The following is a 27,514-nucleotide window of genomic DNA, read 5'->3' on the forward strand; positions in this document are numbered from 1 at the left end:
TCTTGGCTGCAACCTCTGCTTCCTGGTTCAAGCAACTCTCATGCCTCAGCCTCCCAAGTAGCTGCGATTACAGGTGTGCATCACCATGCCCAGCTAATTTTTGTATTTTTAGTAGAGACAGGGTTTTGCCATGTTGCCCAGGCTGGTCTGGAACTCGTGGCCTCAAGTGATTCACCCACCTTGGCCTCCCAAAGTGCTGGGATTACAGGAACGAGCCACCATGCCCTGCCAGACCTTGGCTTATTATTTCCACTTGAGAGATAAGGAAACTGAGGCTTAGCAATAAATGACTCCCCAAAGTGGCAGAATAAGCAGCATGTTTACCTTTGGAGACCTGCTCTTTCCTCCTGACACCATGAAGTTTTAAAAATGCAGTTACACTCAACATACCCCTATTGAGCCTCTGCTCTGGGCAGGGCTGCATGCTAGGTTCTGGGCAGCTAGGGTTGGGGACCATGATGAAGATGAGAGACATAGTGCTGTCCTCCAAAGTCCTGAAAGGGAGAAGTATGCCACCTCTACACCTTTCTGGTCATAAGGCAGAGAGTGGGGAGTATTGTTTAAGTAAGACCTTCTGCTCTCATTGCCATAATTCTGGATCAGGCAAGCGGGGAAAAGGAGAGCCTGTATACAGAAATCTACCTTCTCAGTTGAGGGAGGGGGTCTCCTGAACAAAGGAGGCCACCAGCCTCCGGGAGAGAGCGAAGGATTCGTAAAAAACACTCTGAGAATCCAGCTCCTCAAGGTGCCCACCCTGGGCCTCCTCTGCACCTGGGCACTCTCCTACATGATCTGCAGCACACACTCTCACATGTACACCATGCCACACACCTAACTGCATTCGCACACATATCCTTTGCCCTCCAGGTGCCAGGCTCACATCTGCTGTGAAGGAAATTTGTCTGGAGTCCCAGTGGGACCCTGAGGGTGGACATTAACTTACCCAGAGGGCTGATTCATTCTTGTTGGTGGGTCAGGGACGAAGTGGGTCCAGTAGGGACCCTGCCTCGCCCACCCCACCTTTCAAGCCAGCCCCTTCCCCATTCAGCAGCTGGACCCTCCCCACTGACACATACTTGTTTCTGCCCTTTGTTTTCCTCCCTGGCCAAATCCCCAAGGCTTCTTTGGTCATTAACCTCCTGCCTTAATTAGCTTAGTGAGGAGGAAAGCAGAGGCAGCGAAAGTTCAGGGTGGGAGTCTGGGGGGAATCTCATTTCAGTGGGGACAGGAAGGCTCAGCCAGCTGGTGGCCCCACAAAAATGCCTAGCACACAATAAGACCTATGCAACTGTTTGCTATTTCTATTTATGTGAAAGATAGTCACCTGGTCCACAAAGCAAAAACTTTCTCCCAAAGAGACCCCATGGTCCCCAGTACCACAGTCTCTGCAATCCAGGTTCCTGGGGCAGACGGAGGGGACAAGAGGCAGAAATAGCCCACTCTCCAGGGCCCTGTCTCTCTAATTCTTCCTCTTTCACTCTTGCTTGGTGGCAGTAGCATCAAATCCCACAATAAGGTTTACTGTTGATCTTATGTTAAATCCCCAGTCCAGGGGGCAAACTTCCCCAACTCCAGGACCCTCCCGGGTTCCTCAGTCAAGGTTCTCCTTCCCTGGATCTTCTGCCTAGCAAAGGAAAAAAATCCCTGCAGTGTGCCAGCTGCCCCCACCCGACCTTCTGAGATCCTCAGCTCAGGTTCCAGCACTCCCATTAGTGTGCAAATTCACTCTTTCCAAGAAACAGTTTAGGGAACTGGACTAAACAGCTCAGCCCTCAAGGCCCCACATTGCTAAGTCTGTGAAGTCAATTCATCTGTTTCCTTGCCTCTCAGCAGGACTTTATCTTACAAACTAGTTCAGATTTTTGTTTTTCAAGTCACTCCAGAAAAAGACACCTTACCACTGTGGCTCACCCACCCACTATTATAAAACTCTTTATGGAAGTTCTTCTTCAAGTCTGACCTCGAGCCCTCAAGCTGCAGTGCCATCCCTTCTTCCCTTGGGAAAGATCCAGACATAAAAAGGGTGATATAAAATAAATGCAGAAAATATGGGGTAAAGGGAGAAGAAAAAATTGCATTACACTCCACCTTCCTGAAACTCTAAAAGTGCCTAACTCTCCAAGCCTTAAAAACTTATTTTCATTCTCACCGAATTTCCGGAGTCAAACGGGACTGAATGGGTTTTTTTGTTTGTTTGTTTTGTTTTTGTTTTTTTGTGGGGGGGATGGAGTCTCACTCTGCCATCTAGACTCACTGCAACTTCCGCCTCCCGGGTTCAAGCAATTCTCCTGTCTCAGCCTCCTGAGTAGCTGGGACTACAGGCGTCTGCCACCATGCTCGGCTAATTTTTGTATTTTTAGTAGAGACGAGGTTTCACCTTGTTGGTCAGGCTGGTCTCGAACTCCTGACCTCAGGTGATCCACCCGCCTCGCCTCGGCCTCCCAAAGTGCTGGGATTACAGGCGTGAGCCACCGCGCCCGTCCCTGAATAGGTTTTCAATGGGAGAGGGGTGGAGGAAACAGAGTGGAAATTACGATGAGTGCTAAAGAACAGATCACCCCAAGCTGTATTCACAGCCCAGGCCTGAAGGAAGCCTGGGTTCCCAGTCCATCCTGGTCTCTCCTCCCTCCTGTCATATCCAAAGCTCAAGGCCCTCACCCCAAACGGTTAAGTCACCCCAGGCCTTTAAGACTTTTCCTGCCTGCCCACTCTCCGTCCGACCCCCAGTTCTGTCCCTGCACTCCTTCAACCTCTGCACTTCATCACTCCACCGCCCTCCCGACCCCCTCCACCGAGCAGAAGGACGTGAACTAACTCACCTCCCAGTCGGTGCCTCTGAGATCTCCGAGACTGGGGGGGCGGGGGGCGGGCGAGGGGAGATGGCTTGCTGTTTAGGGATGAGGGGACCCCATCCTTTGCCAGGGGGTTCCAGCCCCAGCCTGGCACCCTTTCCTGGCCCCCACAAGGCGCAGAGCCCAGCTCTCCCCCCATCGCTGCTGCGGGCTTTGTCTTCTCTGCCGAGAACCTCTCCCCGCGGCCGGGCTCCGGGATCGACTCTGGGAGAGCGGGAGGGGGAAGCGGAGAGTGAGCGCGGCAGGGAGGGGGGAGAGGGGAGCGAGAGAAAAAGCCGCAGTGAGCGAGCGGGGACGGCTCCCGGCTCCCCGCCCCCGCCCCCCCCCTCATTTCCATAAAAAAGCGGGCCCCCAGGACCGGCCGGCGCGGGGCAGGAGCGGGTCCTGGGAGGGGGCGCGCGGCGTTAGCCAGCTTCATACCCGCTCTGTTTCCGCATACTACCCCTTCTCCCCGCACCCTCCCCTTAAAAAATTAGGGACCTCGACTTCCATCCCACCCCTAGCTTGCCCCGGAGCTGCGAGGAAAGACCGAAGGCCACATCCCTATCCTCCTCGGGTCAAGGAATTTGTCCCCGCGCCCCCAAGGGCGGGAAACTACAACTCCCGGCATGCCCCGGGCGCCCCCGGCGCGCCCCCCTCCCGTCAGTTCCATGCTGCTCCATCCAGTTCATTTAAAACAAAAGAGTTTGAGCGCTGGAAGGGGCTGGGCTCTATTGGGGGCCACTGAGCGCCGCTCCCGGACTGGGGCTCGGTGCGGGAGCCTAACGGGGGCGCCTGGACAGCGGGGGCTAGAGACTCCCAGGTCAGAGGCGGGAGGGGTGGGGGCAGAGATCCTGCAGCCCCCCGCCCCCCGTCACCCCCGGAGAGGAGAGGAGATCTGCTTTCTTGGTTTTGCTTCTCTTTCCCCCCACCCCCACCCCGGGGGCTGGGGCGAGGGGAGTCGGGTTACAGGGTGTTTGGGGAGGGGGGCTTAGGGGGAGGGTCTATCTTTCTATCTCGCTTTCTTCCCCCCTCCCCAGTTCTTTGTTCCCCCCTCCCCACACACCCCCTCCTCTCCTCTCCCCTCCCCTCCTCTCTCCTCTTTTCCCTTCCACCACCTCTCTCTCTCTCCCTCTCTCTCTCCCCCAGCTTTTGTTTCGCCATGCCTAGTCTAGTGGTATCTGGAATAATGGAAAGAAATGGGGGCTTTGGAGAACTAGGATGTTTCGGGGGAAGCGCTAAGGACCGAGGGCTGCTGGAAGACGAGCGCGCCCTTCAGCTGGCTCTCGATCAACTCTGCCTCCTGGGTTTGGGGGAGCCCCCCGCCCCCACGGCGGGCGAGGACGGGGGAGGTGGGGGGGGCGGCGCCCCCGCGCAGCCGGCCGCCCCCCCGCAGCCGGCCCCGCCGCCGCCGCCCGCGGCGCCCCCGGCCGCCCCGACGGCGGCCCCCGCGGCGCAGACGCCCCAGCCCCCCACCGCCCCCAAAGGGGCGAGCGACGCCAAGCTCTGCGCTCTCTACAAAGAGGCCGAGCTGCGCCTGAAGGGCAGCAGCAACACCACGGAGTGTGTTCCCGTGCCCACCTCCGAGCACGTGGCCGAGATCGTGGGCAGGCAAGGTAAGCGGGGCGCCGGGACCACTGAGAGGGACTGTAGTGGGGGCACCCTCGTCCCTAGCGCGGAAAGTTCATTTCTTCCCTTCTTGCCCGCCTCCGGCTCTGTCCCTTCCCCACAAAGGGGGACCGCCCCCTACCCTGATTTCCAAGTGCCACAAAGTTCCCTGTTACCCCTAGTCGGGACGGTTCTCCAGATCCTTCCTCCCCCAGGACTCTGCCTTTAGACAAAGAAATATCCTCGCACTGGAAGAGGGAAAGGGGAGGGGATCGGTCTCCCAATCCAGGGAGGCTGTCCTGAGGGGGTGTCCACTCCTAACCAGAAAAACTGACGGAATGTGCAAAGAGTTACTCAGAAGCCTGTACTCTGGTATCTGCTCCTAGGCTGGGGAGGGGGCATCCCTGGGGCCCCCAGCCGCCTGGAGTTACAGACTTTGGGGGAGACCTGGCCCTCGAAGCCAGACTGAGTATCTGTCTCTTTGTTGGGCTGAGTGTAGGAATGGAAGGGGGTGTGGCCCAGGGGAGGGTCCCAGCCTGGGGAAGAGGCGGTGAGGGGGGCCGCTGAGAGGAGGGGGTCCTGTGGTCACCCACACCCCAAAGTTGGATTGTCTCTGGGGTTTTGGAAGGGGTGTCTCCAAGGAAGTGCTACGTCCTGGCTTGGACCTCTCCTCTTCCCTCTCTGGCTTTTGTTCTGGGCTGGCCACGGCCTTGGGCCAGAGGCCTAGAGAGGGGTCTCTGGTAGTGAAAGAGTAGGACAGGGTAGGAGGGGGAATGCTGGGGGGTAAGAAACCTTCACCTGGAAATTTGGTGGAGGGCGTGTGTCTGGGTGTGTTGGGAGGGGGTGCAGAATTAATCCAGCGTAGTATGTCTGGTACCACACCCTCTGCTGCTCCAGCATCCCTGGGTGGGTGAGTGGGGGTGTTGGTGAAGGTCCAAATTGAGCAGACGGGATCTTGGGGACCCTTCCCTCTCCTGGCTTCTCAAAGGAGAGTGTGGGGGGCAGAATTTGGAAATTGCAAAGAGGCTGGGCTGGGGAGGTGTGGGGTGGGGGAGGAGTGGGGGAGGAGCTGTCCCACAGTGGGGAACAATAGAGGAGCTGCATTCCGGCTGGGAGTGCGGGAGGAGGCCAGCTTCTGGCAGAGGAAAAGGGGAGGCGGGCCAGGGGGGCCCCTACTCCACATCCTACCTTATCCACTGGGAGTGCTGGGGGTTAGGGGGATTTCACGGAGAGATCCAGAATGGAGGAGGGGAAGATGCCACTCCCCTGCACAGCCCTCATCCCCCTGGGGCACTCCATCTCTTGAGATTTCTGATTTAGAAAGTTGGATTTCCTCTTGTCAGAAACTGGGGATCCAAAGCCCTGGAATTGGGTGGGGACGGACATTGCTATCTTTTCTTGGGTGTGGGGGTGGTCTTGGGAGGCCCCGGAATTTAATGGAGTCATTCTTTCCTCTTCTGCCTCCGCATCAGATGGGCTTGTCCCTCATAAAAGTAGGGGGATTTTTTATTCACAAAAGATAAGCCTGCCCCTCAGTCAAGTATATGGAAGTCCTCCCTCTTGTCTAACCTCCCTCCTTCTGCTGCAGTGTTAGTGCTCCTCTGTTTGACCTCTAGGAAGGTGAAGCCCAGTGGGTCTTCCCTTCAAGAGATGCTTCTTTGGGGTTGCAGAACCCAGGAAGAGACCCACCACCAGCTTTGCACCTCCAGGCCTCTAGCGTTTCTTCTTACTCGATGCCTTGGCCTGTCCTCCTCACCCCAACCCCAACCGCTAAAGATACCTAGCTCTCATTTAAGTTTTTGGACCCAAAACTTAGAGCCAGAACCCAGGTGCCCATCAAACGATATGTGAGTAGAAATGGTAGGAGAGGGGAGTTCACTGTTTTGTGACCCTCCATACCTCGAAAATAGAACAATCATTTACTGACATTAAAGCAGCAAGGATGTGAGCTGGACAACAGGTAGGACTTCATAACTGCTAAGAGGTCTGAAGACAAGAGGAAACAAGCAAATTTTCCTTCTTAAGGTCTTTTAAAAGTGAGGGGAGGGGGTAGGGTGTGGTGGCTTACACCTGTAATCCCAGCATTTTGGGAGGCCGAGGCAGGTGGATCACCTGAGGTCAGGAGTTCAAGACCAGCCTGGCCAACGTGGTGAAACCCCATCTCTACTAAAAAATACAAAAAATTAGCTGGGCGTGGTGGCAGGTGCCTGTGATCCCAGCTACTCAGGAGGCTGGGGCAGGAGAATCGCTTGAACCCAGGAGGCAGAGGTTGCAGTGAGCCGAGATCATGCCACTGCACTCCAGCCTGGGTGACAGAGCAAGACTCCATCTCAAAAAAAACCAACAAAAAAAGTGAGGGAGGGTCCCCCAACCTACTCTCTTCCCCTCACCCCCCAATCTGCCAGCGTTGAAGAAGCAGCCATCTGGAGTGGAGGAAGGAGGAAAAAATGAGCTCACCTCAGGTCTCAGGTTGGAGGGTTGGGGCAGAGGCAGAAAAGTAGGACCACTTGGTTTCGGTTGGAGAGAGAAGGGGAATAGTGAGTTGTGCTCAGAGAAGGGTGTGAGTGGGTCTATATGTGATTGGGGGTGAAAGTCATGGGTGCGGGTGTGTATAGGAATGTGCTGTTTGTGTGCTGGGGAGGATGGGGATGGACAGTGGGATGTATGAAAGGCCGAAACACAGGGACTTGATGTGTGTGTGAAAGAGGTGTATAAAAGTGTACATTAGATTGGCCCCATAAGTATTATTTAGATAAAGGCACACCTCTTAGGTACATGTGTGTGAACTCACACACGTGACGTGTGCTTCCCAAAAGGGTATGAGTCTTGGAAGCTCTGTGTGAAGCTAGGAGCAGGGAAGAGGAAGGTGGGTAAGGAGGAGAGGGACTTGTCCAGACCCCTAGGTCGGCAGCTTTTAGAAACAGAATAGCCCTTACTTTTCTCTTTAGCCTTCTCCCTCTTTGTCTCTCTTTGTCTCATTTTTCTTCTTTCTCTTCCTGCCTTTCCCTAACCTCCCAGCTTTAACTCACTTCTACTTCAAAGCAGGAGTGTGGGTCCAAAATACCTCTCCCTCACCGTACTCAGCCCCAGCCCAGCTCAGCTGTCTTGCCCCCAGGGGACAGGGGGACAAGAGTGACACGGGGTTGGGCACTGTTCCCTCACACAGAAGTTTAACTCCATACTCCTCCTTTCCTCCTTGAACTTATGATTGTCAGACCTTTCCCAGTCCCCTACACTCTACTCGTTGCTGCAAACTCGCTATGAATTTGAGGCCCACTGAGAGAAACTACTGAGTGGAAGGCATGTGGGGTGGTCATAGAGCAGATAGACTTCAGTGGTCCCTGGGTAGTTTGGAGGGCACTTTTAATGATCAAGGGTCAGATGAGTAGATTATGAGGTTACTGAGCACATTGGGGTTCTGTGGAAAGATCAGGGTCAGTGACAGATGTGGGGGGTGATTAAGTGATTTGGAAGTTTGTGAGTAGCCAGGAATCAGTAGAGAAATAGAAGGAAGAGCAAATGTTGGGAGAAAGGAGTGTAGTTTGTGAATGGATTTGAGTTACCAGCTTGTATGGGAGGGTCAGTGATTATTTGGGGGTTTTGAGGAGTGAATGAATTTGGAGGGCCCTGAATGGAACTCAGGGAAAGTTAGTACATTTTGAAATCTGTGGCTGAGAGAGACATTAGGTACATCTGAGATCTAATAAATGGTTTCTTCAAGTCAGGGTGGACTGTGTGTGCAGCAGTGGGCATTTCAAAGGGTAGACTGAAGTGTTCCTGCGAGGCTAGGTATTTGGGTAAGGATCAGGAATTTATTGGTCCCAGCACAAACCTTGCTGTGTGCGTTTCTTTGTCTCTCTCCTTCCCCGCCCTATCCCAGGCTGCAAGATTAAGGCCTTGAGGGCCAAGACCAACACCTACATCAAGACACCGGTGAGGGGCGAGGAACCAGTGTTCATGGTGACAGGGCGACGGGAGGACGTGGCCACAGCCCGGCGGGAAATCATCTCAGCAGCGGAGCACTTCTCCATGATCCGTGCCTCCCGCAACAAGTCAGGCGCCGCCTTTGGTGTGGCTCCTGCTCTGCCCGGCCAGGTGACCATCCGTGTGCGGGTGCCCTACCGCGTGGTGGGGCTGGTGGTGGGCCCCAAAGGGGCAACCATCAAGCGCATCCAGCAGCAAACCAACACATACATTATCACACCAAGCCGTGACCGCGACCCCGTGTTCGAGATCACGGGTGCCCCAGGCAACGTGGAGCGTGCGCGCGAGGAGATCGAGACGCACATCGCGGTGCGCACTGGCAAGATCCTCGAGTACAACAATGAAAACGACTTCCTGGCGGGGAGCCCCGACGCAGCAATCGATAGCCGCTACTCCGACGCCTGGCGGGTGCACCAGCCCGGCTGCAAGCCCCTCTCCACCTTCCGGCAGAACAGCCTGGGCTGCATCGGCGAGTGCGGAGTGGACTCTGGCTTTGAGGCCCCACGCCTGGGTGAGCAGGGCGGGGACTTTGGCTACGGCGGGTACCTCTTTCCGGGCTATGGCGTGGGCAAGCAGGATGTGTACTACGGCGTGGCCGAGACTAGCCCCCCGCTGTGGGCGGGCCAGGAGAACGCCACGCCCACCTCCGTGCTCTTCTCCTCTGCCTCCTCCTCCTCCTCCTCTTCCGCCAAGGCCCGCGCTGGGCCCCCGGGCGCACACCGCTCCCCTGCCACTTCCGCGGGACCCGAGCTGGCCGGACTCCCGAGGCGCCCCCCGGGAGAGCCGCTCCAGGGCTTCTCTAAACTTGGTGGGGGCGGCCTGCGGAGCCCCGGCGGCGGGCGGGATTGCATGGTCTGCTTTGAGAGCGAAGTGACTGCCGCCCTTGTGCCCTGCGGACACAACCTGTTCTGCATGGAGTGTGCAGTACGCATCTGCGAGAGGACGGACCCAGAGTGTCCCGTCTGCCACATCACAGCCACGCAAGCCATCCGAATATTCTCCTAAGCCCCGTGCCCCATGCCTCCGGGGCCCACTCCACTGGGCCCACCCTGGACCTGTTTTCCACTAAAGCCTTTTGGAAAGCGGTGATTTGAGGGGCAAGGTGCTTAGAGATACTCGCTCGCTGGGGAAGGGGGGAGGGAGGCAGTGGTGGCTGGAGGGTGCGCCACTTTCAGAGCCTCTGGTCACCCTGTCCTGGAAAGATTGGGAGGGGGCCAGACTGAAAATTTTACTAGAGTTACAACTCTGATACCTCAACACACCCTTAAATCTGGAAGCAGCTAAGAGAAACTTTTGTTTTGCCAGAGGTGGCCACTAAGGCATTCTGACGCCCTCTGCCCACCTCCCCCGCTGTGTGTCACTCCACCCCTTCTTCCGAGGAGGGGGTGGGTAAAAGGGAGAGGGAGAATTACCACCTGTATCTAGAGGTGCTCTTTGCAATCCCTAAGCCCTCTGGTCCTGACCTCCGACCTCCTAACATGACCCTTTACCTCCCACCCCACCCCCATATCCTGTTTGGGAAACTGTCACCAGTTTCCAGCAGTGTAAGGGAGTTGGAGTCCTATCAGAAGTTGCATAGATCTTCTAGGGGTTGGGGAGAGAAGCATGTCAATCGTTTCTGTGGCTGAAAGGCTCAGAAGCCATCTGTCCCCACAAAGCTGGGCTAGAGGAATCTGGAGAGGAGTCCTCCTCTCTGCCCCCGTCCCCCGCAATGTTTCCCTTCACTCTCTCCGCCCATCTTCCCTTCCTTTGGGATCTTCCCTTTCCTCAACTCTTTCCTTTCCCTCCAGCTCTTTGCTTTGCTTTCTTTTGGTGGCTGTCACTCCCAGCTCTGTCTTGTTCCTTGTCTTTGTCTTTCTTCCCTTCCCCCTGCCCCTGCCCCTACCAGCCCAGCTTTGGGGACACCATCCTTCTGGGGAGAAGTAGGGGGAGGAATATTTGGATGGTCCCTCCATTCCTCTTCAGGTATCTGGAGGCCCTCTCCCCCACTCCTCCAAAGAAACATCTCAAATTATTGATGGAATGTATCCCCATTCTCAGTGAAAATGTGAGGAGGGGACTAATACTGGGGTAAAGGGTCAAACCCCCACCTTCATCACTATGGGCATTATATTTAGGGAGTAGTTCTTGGGCTGGATTTTCTGGTTGTGGAAGTGGGGGCGCCAGAGTAGTGTGTCTGCTATTTAAAGGAGCAGGAAAGGGCGTGAGGCAGGAGGAGAGACTGGTGGAGGGAAGAGCTGCTCCTCCCATGCAGTGCCCGACTCCCTGCACCCCTCTCAACCTGACCTGAACCTTTATTGAATCCTTATTAGCTTGAATCCTTATTAGCTTGAATCCTCCATGCAAATCATGGAGTCTGTGTCCCACCTGATATGGTTGAGGAGAAGCCAGGTCTTCAAAGAGGGGTCAGCCTGGGGCAAAGCAGGACTTGGGGGAGGTGGGCAGCAGGGCCTATTCTGAGAATCACATATTGTTACAGGCCTTGCACCCCCTTTGCTGCTTCCCTCCTGCTCATTTGGGGCTGCCACCAGCTCTCCACCCTCCTGGTTCCGCTGGCCGGGCCAAGAGAGGATGGAGGGATGGGAGTCCCAGGAGATCCTTGTAAATAGTGGGGTGGGACTGTTCTGAGTGATCACCCAAGCACTTAAAGCTCCAGAGTCCCATTCTTCCTGGATGGAGCAGGTGGAGGTGCAGAGGGGATTTCCTCCTCTCCTTCCTCCTGTCGAGAATTAACACCTCTCCACAGCCTTCCCCTCCAGAACACCAGCCAGGGAGGGGTGGGGAAGGAGGTCACAGCCAAGAAAACTGCCCTGTGACGACTTCCCTCCTTCCCGCCTATGTGAGCCATCCTGAGATGTCTGTACAATAGAAACCAAACCAAATGGGCACCCTCGGTTGCCGGGGGGCAGGTGGGGAGGGGGGTGGGAAGAAGGGATGTCCGTCTGTCGATCCCCCTCCCCCTCTCCACTCTTTACCCACAAAGGCAGAAGACTGTTACACTAGGGGGCTCAGCAAATTCAATCCCACCCTTACCAATTGAGCCAAACCTAGAAACAAACACAAAACACGAATAGTGAGAGACAAAATAGAGGAGAGAAAGAGAGCATGAGAGGGAGCGAGACAGGCGACCAACACAGAGGAGAGAAAACAAAAATAGCAAAAAAAAAAAAAAAGCAGTTCTTTATAATTTAATATTCTATTTTAATAAAGGCGTTTATTACCATATAAATGTAGCAAAGAACCTGGGCTAATATGAAAAAAAAGACTTTTTATTAGGTAATTTATTATATGAAAAGGATATTTTATTTTATGATAAAGTGATCCTTAAAAAAATAAAAAAACTTTAGAAGGTTTAGAATATATGTAGGGAGAGAAGAAGAAAAAAATACATTTGTATTCAGAGTTAAATCTTAAAAAAAAAAGTGTTTTTAATATATGTTTGGGTTTACGTTGCTTTTTTCCCCCACTTTTTTTTGGGGAGGAATGTCATTTGCTTTTCTTGGGGGAGCATCCCGGGGGTGAATGGTGGAGAGAGGAGCTGGGGGAACCCGGTCCCTCCTGGGACCCTTCCAGTAGATTGGATTTCACTCCATGGACTCCTCCTCCCCTCTCCCCCTCCCCCTCAGGGGAGCCGGCAGAGCCAAACAAAGAAAGGGATTAACAAGAAAGGAAGAAGCTGTAGGACTAAGGACTGAGGATCCTGGGGTGTCCCCCACCACTTTCCCCTGCCCTGTCCCAGGGGCAAGTGAGGAGGGGGAATCCAGAATTAAGGCCTAGCAGGCCTATAGGAACCCTCAGAGATGTGTGAGATTTAAGAGATCTAGATTTTTTTTTTAACCAAAAACAAGAGAGAAAGAGAAGAAAAAGAGAAACCGAGGGGTTTAAAAGAAAAGAATACTACAAAATAATAATTATTAATAATAATAATTCAAATTTATTTCATATAATCCTAGAGAGAGAAAGAAACAATTACTAGTTACTTAGTAGACAATATTAAGATAGCTTAAAGTTTAGTAGCATTGAGGGCCCCTGGGTCCAGTAGAATGTATAAAAGTTGTAAGGAAAAGATAAATAGAGGAGGGAAGTGGCTGAGTCCACCCTGAGTTGCCCAATCTTCAGATACCAGGGTTGGAGCAGGTTGCTAGTTTAAGATTGGGAGCTTCCAGTCTGCTGGGGTTGATTCTGAGAATCCTTGGATTTTTAAATTGTAGGACAAAGAAATGAGGGGTTCATTTCCCAGGGTCTTGGAAAGGATGCACACTGATCATCTCAGTAAGACAGGGGCTGGGTTGGGGGCAGCAGAGGAGGCCAAGCACATTCACCTGCACCCCTAGTACCTGGGCAGCCCATACTCCAATGTGGTATGTCCCCTCCTGGGGCTCCCAGCTCAAACCCTCCCATGCCTGCTTCCCCCAGGCCTAACTGAGGAAGTCCTTCTTGAAGTGTGACCTCGGTCCACTTCTCTACAGATTGATTTAAGAGCCTGGGAAGTCATTCCACAAACAGACACACATGCACACACACTTCTCACCTTCAGAGCTTCAAGAGCACTGAGGCGATCAGTCCCCTACCCCTGTTCCCATCCAGCTTTCCACTTAGCTTTGACCTCCATGGCAGCAGTAGCAGTAACAATCTCAGTAATTGTTCTTTAAAGCTGACTCGTTCTTCACCTACTTGCAAAGTGCTTTCTTGTCTCATAAAAGTTAGATTCCAAGAAGGACTTCCCACGGAGTGGAGTAGAAACACTGTCCTTGAAGGCCTGGGAGAAAGGCATCCCCATGGGCACAGAGGCAGGGGAAAGGCACAGGGACTTTGGGTGACCCTAACCCTGACCCTCTGCTCCAGTTCACCTCCATCTATATGTGTTCAGGTAGGGGTCATCTACTGTACCCTGGCCTGGGAACACATTGCCCTCCCCACACAAAACTGGAGGGCTTGGCTTCTGCATGTGAGAAATCAACATTTTTAAAGCACTTGCCTTCTACCAACCCCAGCTTGCAATCACTGGGCCTTCCCCTCCTATCCAAGGGGGTGGAGGGGCCCCTTGGCTCTCCTTTTGGCAGGAGGAGCCTGCTTCATTACACCAATGACTCTGCCATGCCCCTCCCTGGCCCTAGACCCCAAACACATCTCCCTCTACCCAATTTGCTCTTCTCGCCCCACCTAGGGACAGATTCCCCCTGCTCTTTTTGTCCTAGAAACCCGGCTAGTTTGGGATGGTAGCGTCTGGGGTGGGGAGGGCTTCCCCTTCCCCACTCGAGGGTGCGGGTGGGGAAAGGGGGGTGGGTGGAGACAGCCCTGGGGCAGGGAGGATGGTCTCTCCACTGTAGAAAGTAGAGTAGGATTGTGGTCAGACTTAATTTGAGGCATCTAGTGAAGACACGTACAAATCCACCACGGAAAAAGATTTCAAAAGCAAAATGAAAGCGGGAAATAAAACAGACCCAAGAATAATCAAGTCAAAGTGATGTTGCACAAAATGCAGAGAAACCAAGAAGGGGGAGGGTTAATGTATTAAATGTGCTATTAAGAACTTAATTTTATTAAAAGTACTATTACTTAAGGCTCTGTCTTCGTTCTCTGCATGTGAGTCTGTGCCATCTTGGGGTGAGTGGGAGGATCTGGGTGGGGATTGCAGCTTGGGGTTTCCTCTAGTGTAGCTTTGGGCTCCCTACACACCTGTGAGTAGTGGATGTCTCTGGAGTTCCTTGCCACCCTTAAGCTCCCCCTTTCAGCTCTCCATAGCTCTGCTTGAGTCTCCAAGCTCTAATCCCCTGCCTTTTCTCTCCATTTACTCCCTTCTCTTCTTTGGAGGTGCAGTCAGGCCTTGTTCCACCCTGACCTGAAGAACAGGGGAAGGTGACTGGGCGCAGTGGCTCATGCCTGTAATCCCAGAACTCTGGGAAGCCGAGGTGAATGGACCGCTTAAGGCCAGGAGTTCAGGACCAGCCTGGGCAACATAGTGAGACCCTGTCTCTACCAAAAATACAGAAAATTAGCCAGGCATGGTAACACATGCCTATAGTCCCAGCTACTCGGGAGGCTGAGGCAGGAAAATCACTTGAACCCAGGAGGCGGAAGTTGCAGTGAGCTGAGATCACGCCACTGCACTCCAGCCTGGGCAACAGAGTGAGACTCCATCTCAGAAAAAAAAAGAACGGGAAGGTGAGGCAGGGTGACAGAGATGCTACCTGGACAGCCATCTCCTACGCTCCATGGAAAGGGGGCAGAGAGCTAAGAGACAGGGACCCTCCCCATTTACCCCACCAGATTCAATCCATCCCTCTTCTTTGGGATCAGGAAGAAGACTGGAAGGGCTCAAGTTTGTAATCCTAGCACTTTAGGAGGCTGAGGCAGGCGGATCACCTGAGATCAGGAGTTTGAGAGCAGCCTGGCCAACATGGCAAAACCCCGTCTCTACTAAAAATACAAAAATTAGCCAAGTGTGGTGGCAGGCACCTGTAATCCCAGCTGAGGCTGAGGAAGGGAGAATTGCTTGAACCCGAGAGGTGGAGGTTTCAGTGAGCCGAGATCACACCACTGTACCCCAGCCTGGGCAACAGAGTGAGACTCCATCTCAAAAAAAAAAAAGACTGGATGGAGGACTTGGACCTTCCACCTCTCAGGCTTAAAAACCCCTTCCCCAGTACACACCTACAGGACTGGCCCCCACTCCCTCTTCTCCCCTTGTATCTCCCGCTGCCTCCTCCCCTTGCCCCTGGCATTGGAGTGACCTCAGTTGTTGGCACCAGGGCCCTCAGCACCAGATGGTGCCCGCCGATGGTTTCCTTTGTCTCGCCTTCCAGATACCCCCTCCCCTCCATGCTCTCCTCCCTCCCCCACCTGCCCTGGGGGTTGGCAGAGGGAAGGGCAGGCACCTCCCATCCCCTTGGCACTGTCCCCAGACCACAGAACTCCAGAGGCAGCTGGCCCTGAGGGGCAGTAGGTATGGTGGGGAGGACAGAGGAAGGGGATTAGGGACTCAGAGGAGGGGCCAAAGTTGAAGGGGAGGCACAGACAAGGAGAAGAGGGAGGAACAGACGGGAGGCAGCAGAATGACCAGGCATTGATATAAAACAGCTTTATTTGAGGGTCCTAGTCTGTGAGGGGTGGACAGATAAAAGAGGTATTTGTGATAGGGCATGAAGACCTTAAGACCCTGAGGGTGCTGTGAACAGGGAACAGTCTGATATCTGGAACCAAAGGGCAAGGAAAGGTCCTGGGGCTGAAGTGGGGACAAGGGGCACCAAAAAGCCAGTGGGGGCAGGTGGTGCTGGCCAAGGTCAGAGGCTGATGCAACAGGCCCTCTTCTCCCCAGGGCCAGGCTCCTGCCCAGCCTGGGCACTGCCCAGAGTGATGGCATTGGTCCGGATGCTGTTCTGTCTCTGCTTGGACACCTTCGCAAAGATTTCTGGGAGGGCAGAGGGCAGTGATCAGGCCAGAAGATTTAGAGCCCATGCTCCCTTCTCCCCAACCCCCCCATACATACTGCATGCCCCTTCTGAGCATGGGGGGTGGCCACACTTGCAGGAGGTTTTGCAGGAAGGAAATGAAGTGTGGACATAGGGGTCCCTTCTACTTACTTGGGTGGAGAAGGAACCAAGAGTCAGCCCCATGGGGAGTGTGGCCTGTTCCCTCCCTGAGCTCCAGACTGAGTGGGAGGCACTGGGGAGGGACTGAGGGGGACAGGCAGTGGTGCCAGGACCCACAGAGGAGCTAAGAAATTAGCTGGGGTGAGGGCTGAGTGTCTGCATTCCTACTGCTGCCTGTAGAAGCCACGGGGATGGAATAGGGGTGCAGAATAAAGGTAGGCTCTAACCTTTCAGGACAGTCTCAAAGGCTAGCTCAACATTGGTAGAGTCCAGGGCTGAGGTCTCCAGGAAGAGCAGTCCATTGTTTTCTGCCAGGAAGGGAAACACACCATTAATTGTGGGAGTCAAAGGCAATAATAATAATAATATTAATGTTTGCTATATACATTTGCCATGTGCTAAACTCTTGGCATGTAGCAGATCATTTAATCCTTAAAACAACTTACAAGGTAGGTTCATTTAGAAAACTGAATCCAGAAACACAAAGAAAACAAGGGGCTGGGTGCGGTGGCTCACGCCTGTAATCCCAGCACTTTGGGAGGCTGAGGTGGGTGGATCATGAGGTCAGGAGTTCAAGACCGGCCTGGCCAACATGGTGAAACCCCGTCTCCACTAAAAATACAAAAATTAGCCAGGCATGGTGGCGGGCGCCTGTAATCCCAGCTACTCGGGAGGCTGAGGCAGAGAATTGCTTGAACCCAGGAGGCGGAGGTTGCAGTGAGCCAAGATCGTGCCACTGCACCCCAGCCTGGGTGATGGAGTGAGACTCCTCTCAAAAAAAGAAAAAGAAAAAGAATAAGGAAATTGCTCCATGTCCCACATTTAGTAACTGGCCAAGAGCAGATGGGAGACTGGGCCATGGGACTCCAGAACACCCTTAACCACCATATTGTGCTGCCTCTAAACTCAGAAAACTCCTGGGAAGCCTATCCTCTCCATAGGATCTTTGAGCATTACAGGGTGGGGCTGCCTTAAAATTAACTACGGGCCGGGCACAGTGGCTCACACCTGTAATCCCAGAACTTTGGGAGGCCGAGGCAGCTGGATCACCTGAGGTCAGGGGTTCGAGACCAGCCTGGTCAACACGATGAAACCCCATCTCTACTAAAAATACAAAAATTAGCCAGGCATGGTGGCGCACACCTGTAGTCTTAGCTACTCAGGAGGCTGAGGCATGAGAATTGCTTGCTTGAACCCAAGAGGTGGAAGTTGCAGCGAGCCGAGATCGCACCACTGCACTCTAGCCTAGGCAACAGATTGAGACCCAGTCTCAAAAAAAAAAAAAAAAAAAATCAATAAAGACAATCTCAGGGCAAGTGGTGGGACATCATGGGAGACACAGGGTCCCAAAGGGGAAGTGCTGGGAAATCCTGAGGAAGAGGGGATGGGGTAGAGGACTGTATGGAGGAAGGCCAGGCTAGGGGCTCTATGGGTGGGGGCAGGGCCTGGGAGGCTGCAAGGGGAAGGTGGGGTAAGCTTGGAGGAGTCAGCCTGGGTAGTGGCAGGCTCTCACCAGCGAACATTCGGGCCTCCTCAGTGGGCACTTCCCGGGCCTGGCTGAGGTCACTTTTGTTACCCACGAGCATGACGACGATCGTGGCTTCAGCATGGTCATAGAGCTCCTTCAGCCATCGCTCCACCACAGCATAGGTCTGGTGCTTGGTTAGGTCAAACACCAGGAGGGCCCCCACTGCACCACGATAGTACCTGGGTGGGAATGAGAAGGATGGACAGAGATACAATCAGAGGCATTGGACCCAGCATCAGAGCAGAGCCATCAAGCTGGAACACCCGGGATCAGAGTACTAGAGATCAGGAAATACAGAAACTTGCGGCCAGGGGCCCAGAACCCAACAGAGCAGCCCAAGGCTCCTCTGCCTTCCAGGGACACTAGTCTTGGAGCCTGTAAAGTTTCACCTCCCTCGGCCAGGCACGGTGGCTCACGCCTGTAATCCCAGCACTTTGGGAGGCCAAGGCGGGTGGATCACCTGAGGTAAGGAGTTCAAGACTAGCCTAACCAATATGGAGAAACCCCATCTCTACTAAAAATACAAAAATTAGCCGGGCATGATGGCGCATGCTTGTAATCCCAGCTACTCGGAAGGCTGAGGCAGGAGAATTGCTTGAACTCGGGAAGCGGAGGTTGCAGTGAGCTGAGATCGCTCCATTGCACTCCAGCCTCGGCAACAAGAGTGAAAATTTGTCTCAACTAACTAACTAAATAAATAAAGTTTCACCTCCCTGCTCTAAAATCTCTATTGGCTTCCTCACAGCCAGCCCCTCTACTTTCTCAGGTTCTCGTCCTGATTTTAGCCCCTACTCTCCACCAGTGCACATCTGGGCTTTAGCCAACTCTGCCACCTTCAAGATCTTCCTCACATGGCTCCTTAACAGTGGCCTGTTCTCTCCCGTGGCCATCTTTCTAGGATTAGCTGAATGCCTACCTCTTGCAGCAGTCCCTGGCCTGACCATTCAAGGCATCACTGAAAGCATCCAGTCTCCCTCTTGGAGTTGGATGGGATGTCTTCAGACTAGTGATGTCTAACTCCCAATTCATTGATGAGTCAACTGAGGCTCATAAGAGATCAGGTAAAGAGGAGCATGTGTAACCAAAGCCCTGACTCTTGCTTCCTGCCCCCTGGCAAGTGCTATCCACCCCATATACACACGAACAGACTCCATTTCACATGCTTAGGCCTCACACTGACTAGAAGACACTTTCTTTTTTTTTTTTTTTTTTTTTTTGAGACAGAGTCTTGCTCTGTCGCTAGGCTGGAGTGCAGTGGCACGATCTTGGCTCACTGCAACCTCCACCTCCCAGGTTCGAGTGATTCTCCTGTCTCAGCCTCCCGAGTAGTTGGGATTACAGGCACCCACCACCACGCCTGGCTAATTTTTGTATTTTTAGTAGAGACGGGGGGTTTCACTGTTGGCCAGGCTGGTCTCGAACTCCTGACCTTGTGATCTGCCCGCCTCGGCCTCCCAAAGTGCTGGGATTCCAGGTGTGAGCTACCGCGCCCAGCTGACACTTTTTTCTTGAGACACAGTATCGATTTGTCACCCAGGCTGGAGTGCAGTGGGGCGATTTCGGCTCACTGCAACTTCCGCCTCCCGGGTTCAAGCCATCCTCTCACCTTAGCTTCTCAAGTATCTGGGACTACAGGTACGCACCACCAAGCCCGGCTAATTTTTTATATTTTTGGTAGAGACAGGATTTTGCCATGTTGCCCAGGCTGGTCTCGAATTCATGAGCTCAAGCGATCCACCCACCTTGGCCTCCCAAAGTGCTGGGATTACAGGTGTGAGCCAACACACCCGGCCTAAGAGACACTTCGGATGTGGTGTCAGGAGGCCTAACCTCCTGTGTGTCCTCTGAGTCTTCATAAAATGCAGATGCCGGGTTCAGCTTTTGGCCCTCTGTGGTTAGATGAAAGTTGCCAAGTGCAGAGCATTGTGCGGAAGTGAGGGGGCGCTCTCGATCCGTGCAGCTCGCCCCCATCCTAGCTCCACCCTGATTTCACCTTGTTTGTATTTATACAGAAATTAACTAATTATAGCACTTTACTCCTGTGGTACTTTAAGGGTTACATAAAATGCCAAATGTAAAGTGCCTTGTCCCTTCCTGGGCACATAGCAAAGGCTTAGTAAGTGGCAATGATTCCTGCTTTTAGTAGTACTAGTCAGTGTTACTATATCCTGGCTTGTGCTGTTTCTGTTTACAGTACCTTTTATCTTCTGTGATCTCCATCCCCACCCCCCAGAGCCCACTGCTGAGCCCCCTTGCCTCCTCCTCCCCCACTTCTCCTCCAGAAGTGTTCCTCGACTTCCCCAGAACTCCCACCACCCAGCAGCCCCCCAGGCCCGGGCTCACGCCGAGGTGATGGCTCGGTACCGCTCCAGGCCAGCTGTGTCCCAGATCTGAGCCTTGACAGCAGCGGTGCCCAACATCACAGTGCGGGTGGAGAACTCAACCCCGATGGTGGTGCGGCTGTCGTGGCTGAACTCATTGCGCGTGAATCGGGAGAGTAGATTGGTCTTCCCCACACCTGATTCGCCGATCAGCACCACTGAAGGAGTGGAGAGATAAGGGCTGAGCATGGGGTAGAGCAGCTCCAAACCCACCTGAGCTTGGAGGGTCTGCCCAGCAGAAAAAGGGAACTGAGCTCAGAAAAAAGATTAGGGAACGGAGTCTCCTGTGAGACTGGAGTCTGCAACTCTGCATAATGCATCTGTCCTGGTGGGCAGGAAAGCCAAGAGTTTAAAACAAACAAAGGGGCTTGACGGGTTATAGCCTGGTCTGTTGATACATGGTTGCAGAGTCAGCCTGCATCTCTGGTGAGGGAGTGACATCTGTGGGCTCTTTATGAGTGTCATGCGGAGACATTACTGTTGTGTGTGAATATGGACAGGGATGGTGGGAGGTCAGGGGGTGCACAGTTCTGGACTAGGACTTGGAGTATGAGAACATTGCACTTGTCTCTATATATATGAGCTGGGAGGACAAGTGGGAGGTTTGGTGTGTGTGTGTTTGCATAAGGAACAGAGGTGTGAATCAAAGTGTGGGTAAGGAGAAAGTTTGGCAGTTGACACATCTGTGGGTGAGAGGAAGGCATGTGTGCTCATGTGTGTGTAAGAAGTTAGGTTCCAGTTGTCCCTAAGGAGGGACAGTCCCGCATGGTTAAGAGGATGGGCCTGGGTGTTAGACCAGCTATGTGTCCTTCGGCAAGTTATTTAACCAATCTGAGCTGTTCTTTTCATATGAAAAATGGGGAAGACATTAGTATCTACCTTAAGGGTTATTGTAGGAAGTAAGTGAGACATTGCCCAGGATATAGTAAGTGTAAAAATCATGACTGGTATGATTGTTGTTAGCAGGCCAGAGTTTTTGCCTTTGGGTTTTCAGAGACAAGGATCCACCTGAGGGGCCATGAAGACCCTTTAGACTGGTGGGCAGCATCCAGGGCCCAGTCTTACCCATGTGGATGAGCTGGGGGCTGGGGTAGAGTGTAGGGGGCTGATGTGAGTAGAGCCCACAAATTGCACTGGCACTGAACTAAGCACACAGAATTAGAGGAGGCCACCCAGAGTGGTTCTGGAAAGGCAGGCTGGCACCCAAGGACTGGGAGCCACATATTGTGGGCTCTGGTCCCTGCTCAGCTTCTAACTAACTGTGTGAACTTAAACAAGTGACTCACCTTTTCTCAGTCTCAGTTTCCTTGCTTATACAACTTATAAAGGCCTCCTCCAACTTTAAAAGTTCCTTGGCTGGGTGTGGAGGTTCACGCCTGTAATCCCAGAACTTTGGGAGGCCAAGGCGGGAGGATCTCTTGAGCCCACAAGTTTGAGACCAGCCTGGGTAACACGGTGAAACCCCATCTCTACAAAAAATGCAAAAATTAGCCAGGCATGGTAGCATGTGTCTGTAGTCTCAGCTACTTGGGAGGCTGAGGTGGGAGGATTGCTTGAGCCCTGGGGGTGCTGCAGTGAGCCGAGTTTGTGTTACTGCACTCCAGCCTGGGTGACAGAGTGAAACTCCGACTCAAAAAAAAGAAAAAGAAAAAGAAAAAGAAAAAAAAATTAGCCAAGTGTGGTGGCACATGCATGTAGTCCCAGCTACTCAAGAGGCTGAGGTGGAAGGATTGTTTGAGCCCCGTAGGTTGTGGCTGCAATGAACTGTGATGGCATCACTGCACTCCAGCCTGGGTGACAGTGAAATTGTGTCTCAAAAAATAAAAATAAAAAATACATATTTAAACATTCCTTATTTGCATAGGACAGTATGGAAAAACTGGAAATAATATGGATATGTGTGGGTAAGAGGATGTGTGTGCATGCGTGTGTGTGTGTGTGTGTATGTGTGTGTGTGTGTTCCTGACTCTCCCCTACTGGGCACATCTCCCTCATCCCTCTCAGTGGGTGGGCTCTCAGCCCTAGCGTCATACCACAAAGGTGCTTAGGGCAAGGGAATTGAAGTCAGACTTTGTGGCCTTTTGTAAACTACTTTGCCTCTAAGCCTCAGTTGTAAAGTGGAGATACTAATGGTTCATGTTTACAGTGTACTGAATGCTTACTATGTGCCAGGCAGTGTCCTTAAAAGCTTTACACATATTACCTCATTTAATCCTCAAAAGAATGCCATGAATCCCATTACTATTTTCCCTGTTTTTACAGACAAGGCGCTTTGGAGGTCAAATGACTTGCCCAAGATAACAGGGCTAGTGTTGTAAACACAGAGATGTGCTGGCCAGATCAGCCTTCAAGGAAGGACTTGCCCCAAGCTGCAGGGAGTGCAGGCTGCAGACAGGCTCCAGCTGTCAGCTCCTTCAGCGTCTGCCTCTGGTGCAGACAGCGGCCTCACTGGAAGTCATGTCTTTTCTGGGCAGCCTACACCCAGTGCTCAAGCAAGGTGAGGCAATCACAGAGCTCCCCGCCCTTGACCCAGGTTTGTCCAGCCTGCGTTGCTGTTTGACTTCTCCCTCTGCCCAATTATGTTTCCTCTCCCTTCCTTTCACAGGTGCTGATTTGTAAAAAAACATTGAGCTGGGCGCGGTGGCTCACGCCTGTAATACCAGCACTTTGGGAGGCCTAGGAGGGCGGATCACAAGGTCAAGAGATCGAGACCATCCTAGCCAACATGATGAAACCCTGTCTCTACTAAAAATACAAAAATTAGCTGGGTGTGGTGGTGCACACCTGTAGTCCCAGCTACTCAGGAGGCTAAGGCAGGAGAATCGCTTGAACCCAGGAGGCGGAGGTTGTAGGAAGGCGGAGATTGCAGTGAGCCAAGATCGCTCCACTGCACTCCAGCCTGGGCAACAGAGCGAGACTCCGTCTCAAAAAACAAACATTGAACACCCCAACTTCTTCTCAGCGTCTGCTTCTAGGGACCCCAACTCAACCCTCAATACATTTTTTTTTTTTTTAGACAGAGTCTTGCTCTGTTGCCCAGGCTGGAGTGCAGTGGCACAGTCTCGGCTTACTGCAACCTCTGCTTCCTGGGTTCAAGTGATTCTCCTGTCTCAGCCTCCCGAGTAGCTGGGATTACAGGCATGTGCCACCACACCCAGATAATTTTTGAATTTTTAGTAGAGACAGGGTTTCCCCATGTTGGCCAGGCTGGTCTGGAACTCCAGACCTTAAGTGATCCGGCCGCCTCGGCCTCCCAAAGTGCTAGGATTACAGGTGTGAGCCACTGTGCCCGGCTGACCAACCCGCAATACTTGTAAGTGGCAGGGCTGAGATCTGAACCCAGTCTGGCTCCTGACCACAATGTTACACTGCCCCTCAAAATAAAATATGACTTTCGGGGATTGTAATGGTATTAATGAGGTAGTGGCAGGTACATAGTAAGTGCTCAATAAATGGTAGTTCCTCATATTATTGCCCCAGACTATTGCTAACCCTTTCCTTCCTGGAAAAGATGCCAGTAGTACAGGTTCCCCAGCTCAAGGGCGGGTTCTGGAGTGAGAGTCCCAACTCAAGGGAGGGGCCGGGCTGAGGTTGGGAGAGGCACTGGGGTAGGGTGGCTGGAGAGTCCACCCTGCCCTAAAGGAAGTATGAAGGTGGGGTTGGGAAACAGCAAAGGGACCAAACACAGGGGCTAGAAAGATACATGCATGCTTCCAGGGACAGCAAAGTTGAGCCCAGTGCCTGGTATGCAGGTCCAGTGAGTCAGCCAAGGGCCAGGCAGATGAGGCTACAACCCTAGGAGTCCTCTGGATTCTATCAGACTCTGCAGCAAATTCATGATATTTTCTGTCTTCCCTATGTATTTATTGCCCCACCCTATAATGGGATATGTCTCTCCTTTCTCTCGTTCCCTGTACACCTGCCCAGAAAAGATGACTTTCTTCCTCTTGTTTGCTGGTTTCCCTTTCTTCTCAAGAGAGAAGTCCTGGCCGGGTGTGGTGGCTCATGCCTGTAATCCCAGCACTTTGGGAGGCCGAGGTGGGCGGATCATGAGGTCAGTTCCAGACCATCCTGGCCAATATGGTGAAACCCCGTCTCTATTAAAAATACAAAAATAAGCCGGGCGTGGTGGCAGGTGCTTGTAGTCCCAGCTACTCGGGTGGCCGAGGCAGAAGAATCGCTTGAACCCAGGAGGTGGAGGTTGCAGTGAGCTGAGATCGTACCACTGCATTCCAGCCTGGGCGACAGAGCAAGACTCCGTCTCAGAAAAAAAAAAAAAGAGGGAAGTCCTTTCTGAAGTCTGACCTCCATCTCTTGTGCTGCACTGGCTGACACCAGGGATTTGGGTTTCTATTAGGAACGGGGCAGAGGAGCCTAACTCAGCACTCTTAAGGAGGAATCAACATCATTATTTACCACAGTAGAGCATACTCAGAAGCTCCCTGACTTTTGCCCCTGCAACCAGACCCTCCCCCACTCCCTGCAGCTTTCTTTCTGAAGGAATGAGGAGCCCCAGGAGGTCTTGGTAAGAGATAAAAAAACAGGAGGGGGCCCTCTCTGGCTCTATTCAATCTCTTTCTGGGTCTCTCAGGCTTCCTCTTGCTTCAGGGAACCCAACTCACCCTTGAAGACAAAGTTATAATCTTCCTCAGTTCCATTCCCCATCTTGGCTCCGCATGGAGGGTGCAGGTGTCTTCGGGGACAGAGGCGACAAGTCTGTGTGTTGGCTCAATGCCCTCAACCCTCAGCTCTCAAAAGATCTGCTCCTGCCCCTCCTCTCATTGGGGGTAAGGGGACTTCTGCAGCCAGAGGGATTGGGGGCCAACTCAAGGTTAGGCAGGGCCTAGGGAGGATCACCTCTGGCAGGTGGGGGTGCTGTAAGGAAGCAGAGAGGACGGAAGCTGAGAACAGGAAGAGCGGGGTGGCTGGAGACCTGGGGCCCAGGTGGGTGGAGAGATGATGACGTCAGACAGGTTCGACAGGTTGGGTGTCTGCTCTCAGCCTGGGCTCCCGCAAGCGGGAGAAGCAGCTCCAGCGGGGGGGAAGCGAAAAAGGGACAGGACCTTCAGAGACAGGACCTTCAGAGACAGCCCACTGAGGGCTGAGTGTGCATTGCTGGGCTTCTGGAATCTGTGGTGAGGGCCGGTCCCCCAACTAATGAGCAAGAAATAGCCCCTCAGAAACCCACTTGAGGCCAGGCGCGGTGGCTCACGCCTATAATCCCAGCACTTTGGGAGGCTGAGGTGGGCGGATCACCTGAGGTCGGGAGTTCGAGACCAGCCTGACCAACATGGAGAAACCCCGTTTCTACTAAAAAAATACAAAATTAGCTGGGCGTGGTGGCACATGGCTGTAATCCCAGCTACTTGGGAGGCTGAGACAGGAGAATCGCTTGAACCCAGGAGGCGGAGGTTGTGGTGAGTCGAGATCGCGCCCTTGCACTCCAGCCTGGGTAACAAGAGCGAAACTCCGTCTAAAAAAAAAAAAAAAAAAATTAGCTGGGCATGGTGGTGGGCGCCTGCAATCCCAGCTACTTGGGCGGCCAAGGTAGGAGAATTGCTTGAACCCGGGAGGCAGAGGTTCCAGTGGGCTGAGATCGTGCCACTGCACTCCAGTCTGGGCAACAGAGACTGCTTCTCAAAAAAAAAAAAAAAAAAAAGGCCGGGTAAGGTGGCTCATACCTGTAATTCCAGCACTTTGGGAGGCCGAGGCGGGCGGATCACAAGGTCAGGAGATAGAGACCATCCTGAAGGAATGAGGAGCCCCAGGAGGTCTTGGTAAGAGATAAAAAAACAGGAGGGGGCCCTCTCTGGCTCTATGGTAGAAACGGTGAAACCGTGTCTCTACTAAAAATATAAAAAATTAGCCAGGCGTAGTGGCAGGTGCCTGTAGTCCCAGCTACTCGGGAGGCTGAGGCAGGAGAATGGCATGAACCCAGGAGGCAGAGCTTGCAGTGAGCCGAGATCGCGCCACTGCACTCCAGCCTGGGCGACAGAGCAAGACTCCGTCTCAAAAAAAAAAAAAAAAAAAAAAAAAGAGGCCTGGTGCGGTGGCTCCCACCTGTAATCCCAGCACTTTAGGAGGCCGAGGCCAGCGGATCACGAGGTCAGGAGTTCAAGACCAGCCTGACCAACATGGTGAAACCCTGTCTCTACTAAAAATATACAAAAATTAGCTAGGCATGGTGTCACGCGCCTGTAATCCCAGCTACTCAGGAGGCTGAGGCAGGAGAATTGCTTGAACTCGGGAGGCGGAGATTGCAGTGAGCCAAAATTGTGCCATTGCACTCCAGCCTGGGTGACAGAGCAAGAGATTCTGTCTCAAAAAAAAAAAAAAGAAAGAAAGAAACCCACTTGGCCTGCTTTTCCTTCAGAGCTGGTAGGGGGGTACACTGGGGGAACCAGAGTAAGGGATATTAGACCAGGGGCTGATAGAACACCAGTCACCCTGCTGCAATGCAGAGCTGTGGGAGTATCATGGCCACAGTAACTTCTGCCCTTCCTTGACAGCCCAGGGCCTGGGGTGGGCAGTGTTTCTCATCTTGGGTGGAGCTGGGACTCGAAACCTACCCACTTCTCTGGGATGGGTTCCTTTATATGGCACTGGGGAAGGGGGCTGGTAGCTCCCTATACAGACCTGCTTTAAGGATATTGGGTAGGCAGAGACCTGGGGCAGAAACAGACAGCTGGGGTGAGTGGTCTGAGTGTAGGAGCAGGGTCTGGAGATGAAGGCCTTTGGGAGATCTGGGTTACTTCTACTCCCTGTACAGGACCTGAGGCCTCACAGCAAAGGCCTCTTGTCTACAAAGGGCTTCAAGATCTGGGGAGGGTCTGTGTAAGCACATGAACACCTGGAAGAAGAAGAAAGGGATAGCTTGTTCTAGGCTGTTAGGGGCACCCTCCCAACCCCAAGAATAGAAAAGGCACTCACTGGCCAGTCGAAGTGGTTCATATCTGTAATCCCAGCACTTTGGGAGGCAGGAGGATGGCTTGAGCCCAGAAGTTGGAGAACAGCCTGAGCAACATATTGAGACCTCATCTCTACCAAAAACAACAACAACAACAACAACAAAACCCCTAAAAAACACAAAAAACCAAAACCCAAAAATTAGCCAGGCATGATGGTGTGTGCCTATAGTCCAGGCAACTCGGGAGGCTGAGGTGGAATCACTTGAGCCTGCAGTGAGCTGAGATTGTGTCACTGCATTACAGCCTGGGCAACAGAGGGAGACCCTCTCAAAAAAATAAAAGGCACGCACGCCCCCAAACCTGAAATGATAGACACTAACCTCTCAGGGCCTTTATATTCTCTGTGCAACACAACCCCCACCAGACCCTTGCACCTCTGAGCTCACTCCCACAGTTTTGCCTATGAGGTGGGTAAGACTCTGTTCTGAGCAGCAGGGTCTAGGTGAGGTCATGCCATTGGGGAGGACAAGGACTATTTGGCGTAACTGCCAAGAACCATTGTTCGCAGAAGGTCATGGTGAAGGGGTGGGTAGAAGTCCATCCTTGCAGAACATGAGGAATCCTAGAAGCGATGCCTGCTTCTTCCTATCTTCTCTGATTCCTCCCATCCAAGAAAGTAGCC

General features: G+C 53.0%; 3 protein-coding genes across 7 annotated transcripts in view; 1 reads left to right on the forward strand and 2 right to left on the reverse strand.

Annotated features, from left to right (window-relative positions):
• The window catches only part of LMNA (lamin A/C), a 57,512-nt gene extending 54,071 nt beyond the window's left edge, over positions 1 to 3,441 (reverse strand). For 2 of the 4 annotated variants that reach the window (XM_063604615.1, XM_063604610.1), the window contains exon 1: positions 2,820 to 3,420. The gene's annotated coding sequence lies outside the window, so the exon portion shown is untranslated. Of the gene's footprint in view, positions 1 to 2,819 lie in introns of all 4 variants that reach the window. The other 2 variants (XM_063604618.1, XM_063604621.1) reach the window with 2 other exon arrangements.
• Positions 3,442 to 3,520: 79 nt separating this feature from the next.
• MEX3A (mex-3 RNA binding family member A) lies at positions 3,521 to 13,986 on the forward strand. The gene is made up of 2 exons (XM_034937329.4): positions 3,521 to 4,447; positions 8,320 to 13,986. The coding sequence occupies exons 1-2, from the start codon at positions 3,994 to 3,996 to the stop codon at positions 9,426 to 9,428; spliced, it is 1,563 nt and encodes a 520-aa protein (XP_034793220.1). The 5' UTR covers positions 3,521 to 3,993; the 3' UTR covers positions 9,429 to 13,986.
• A 1,503-nt stretch (positions 13,987 to 15,489) lies between these two features.
• RAB25 (RAB25, member RAS oncogene family) lies at positions 15,490 to 27,423 on the reverse strand. 2 transcript variants are annotated; one of them, XM_008974572.5, is made up of 5 exons: positions 24,547 to 27,423; positions 19,908 to 20,082; positions 17,529 to 17,722; positions 16,243 to 16,323; positions 15,490 to 15,834 (listed from the first exon to the last, which is right to left on the reverse strand). In XM_008974572.5, the coding sequence occupies exons 1-5, from the start codon at positions 24,587 to 24,589 to the stop codon at positions 15,707 to 15,709; spliced, it is 621 nt and encodes a 206-aa protein (XP_008972820.1). In that variant the 5' UTR covers positions 24,590 to 27,423; the 3' UTR covers positions 15,490 to 15,706. The 2 variants fall into 2 exon arrangements, with proteins under 2 accessions (XP_008972820.1, XP_003821127.1); XM_003821079.7 differs by having other exon boundaries at positions 19,887 to 20,082.
• Positions 27,424 to 27,514: the final 91 nt, after the last annotated feature.

Source organism: Pan paniscus, chromosome 1 (assembly GCF_029289425.2).
Source record: "Pan paniscus chromosome 1, NHGRI_mPanPan1-v2.0_pri, whole genome shotgun sequence".
NCBI classification, from domain to species: Eukaryota; Metazoa; Chordata; class Mammalia; order Primates; family Hominidae; genus Pan; species Pan paniscus.

Coding starts and splice junctions, on each gene's coding strand:
- MEX3A (XM_034937329.4), top strand. CDS start 3,994: ATGCCTAGTCTAGTGGTATCTGGAATAATGGAAAGAAATGGGGGCTTT. Junction 4,448..8,319: donor CGAGATCGTGGGCAGGCAAG/GTAAGCGGGGCG, acceptor GCCCTATCCCAG/GCTGCAAGATTAAGGCCTTG.
- RAB25 (XM_003821079.7), bottom strand. CDS start 24,589: ATGGGGAATGGAACTGAGGAAGATTATAACTTTGTCTTCAAGG. Junction 17,723..19,886: donor TACCGAGCCATCACCTCGGC/GTGAGCCCGGGC, acceptor ATTCCCACCCAG/GTACTATCGTGGTGCAGTGG. Junction 16,324..17,528: donor GGAGGCCCGAATGTTCGCTG/GTGAGAGCCTGC, acceptor CCTTCCTGGCAG/AAAACAATGGACTGCTCTTC.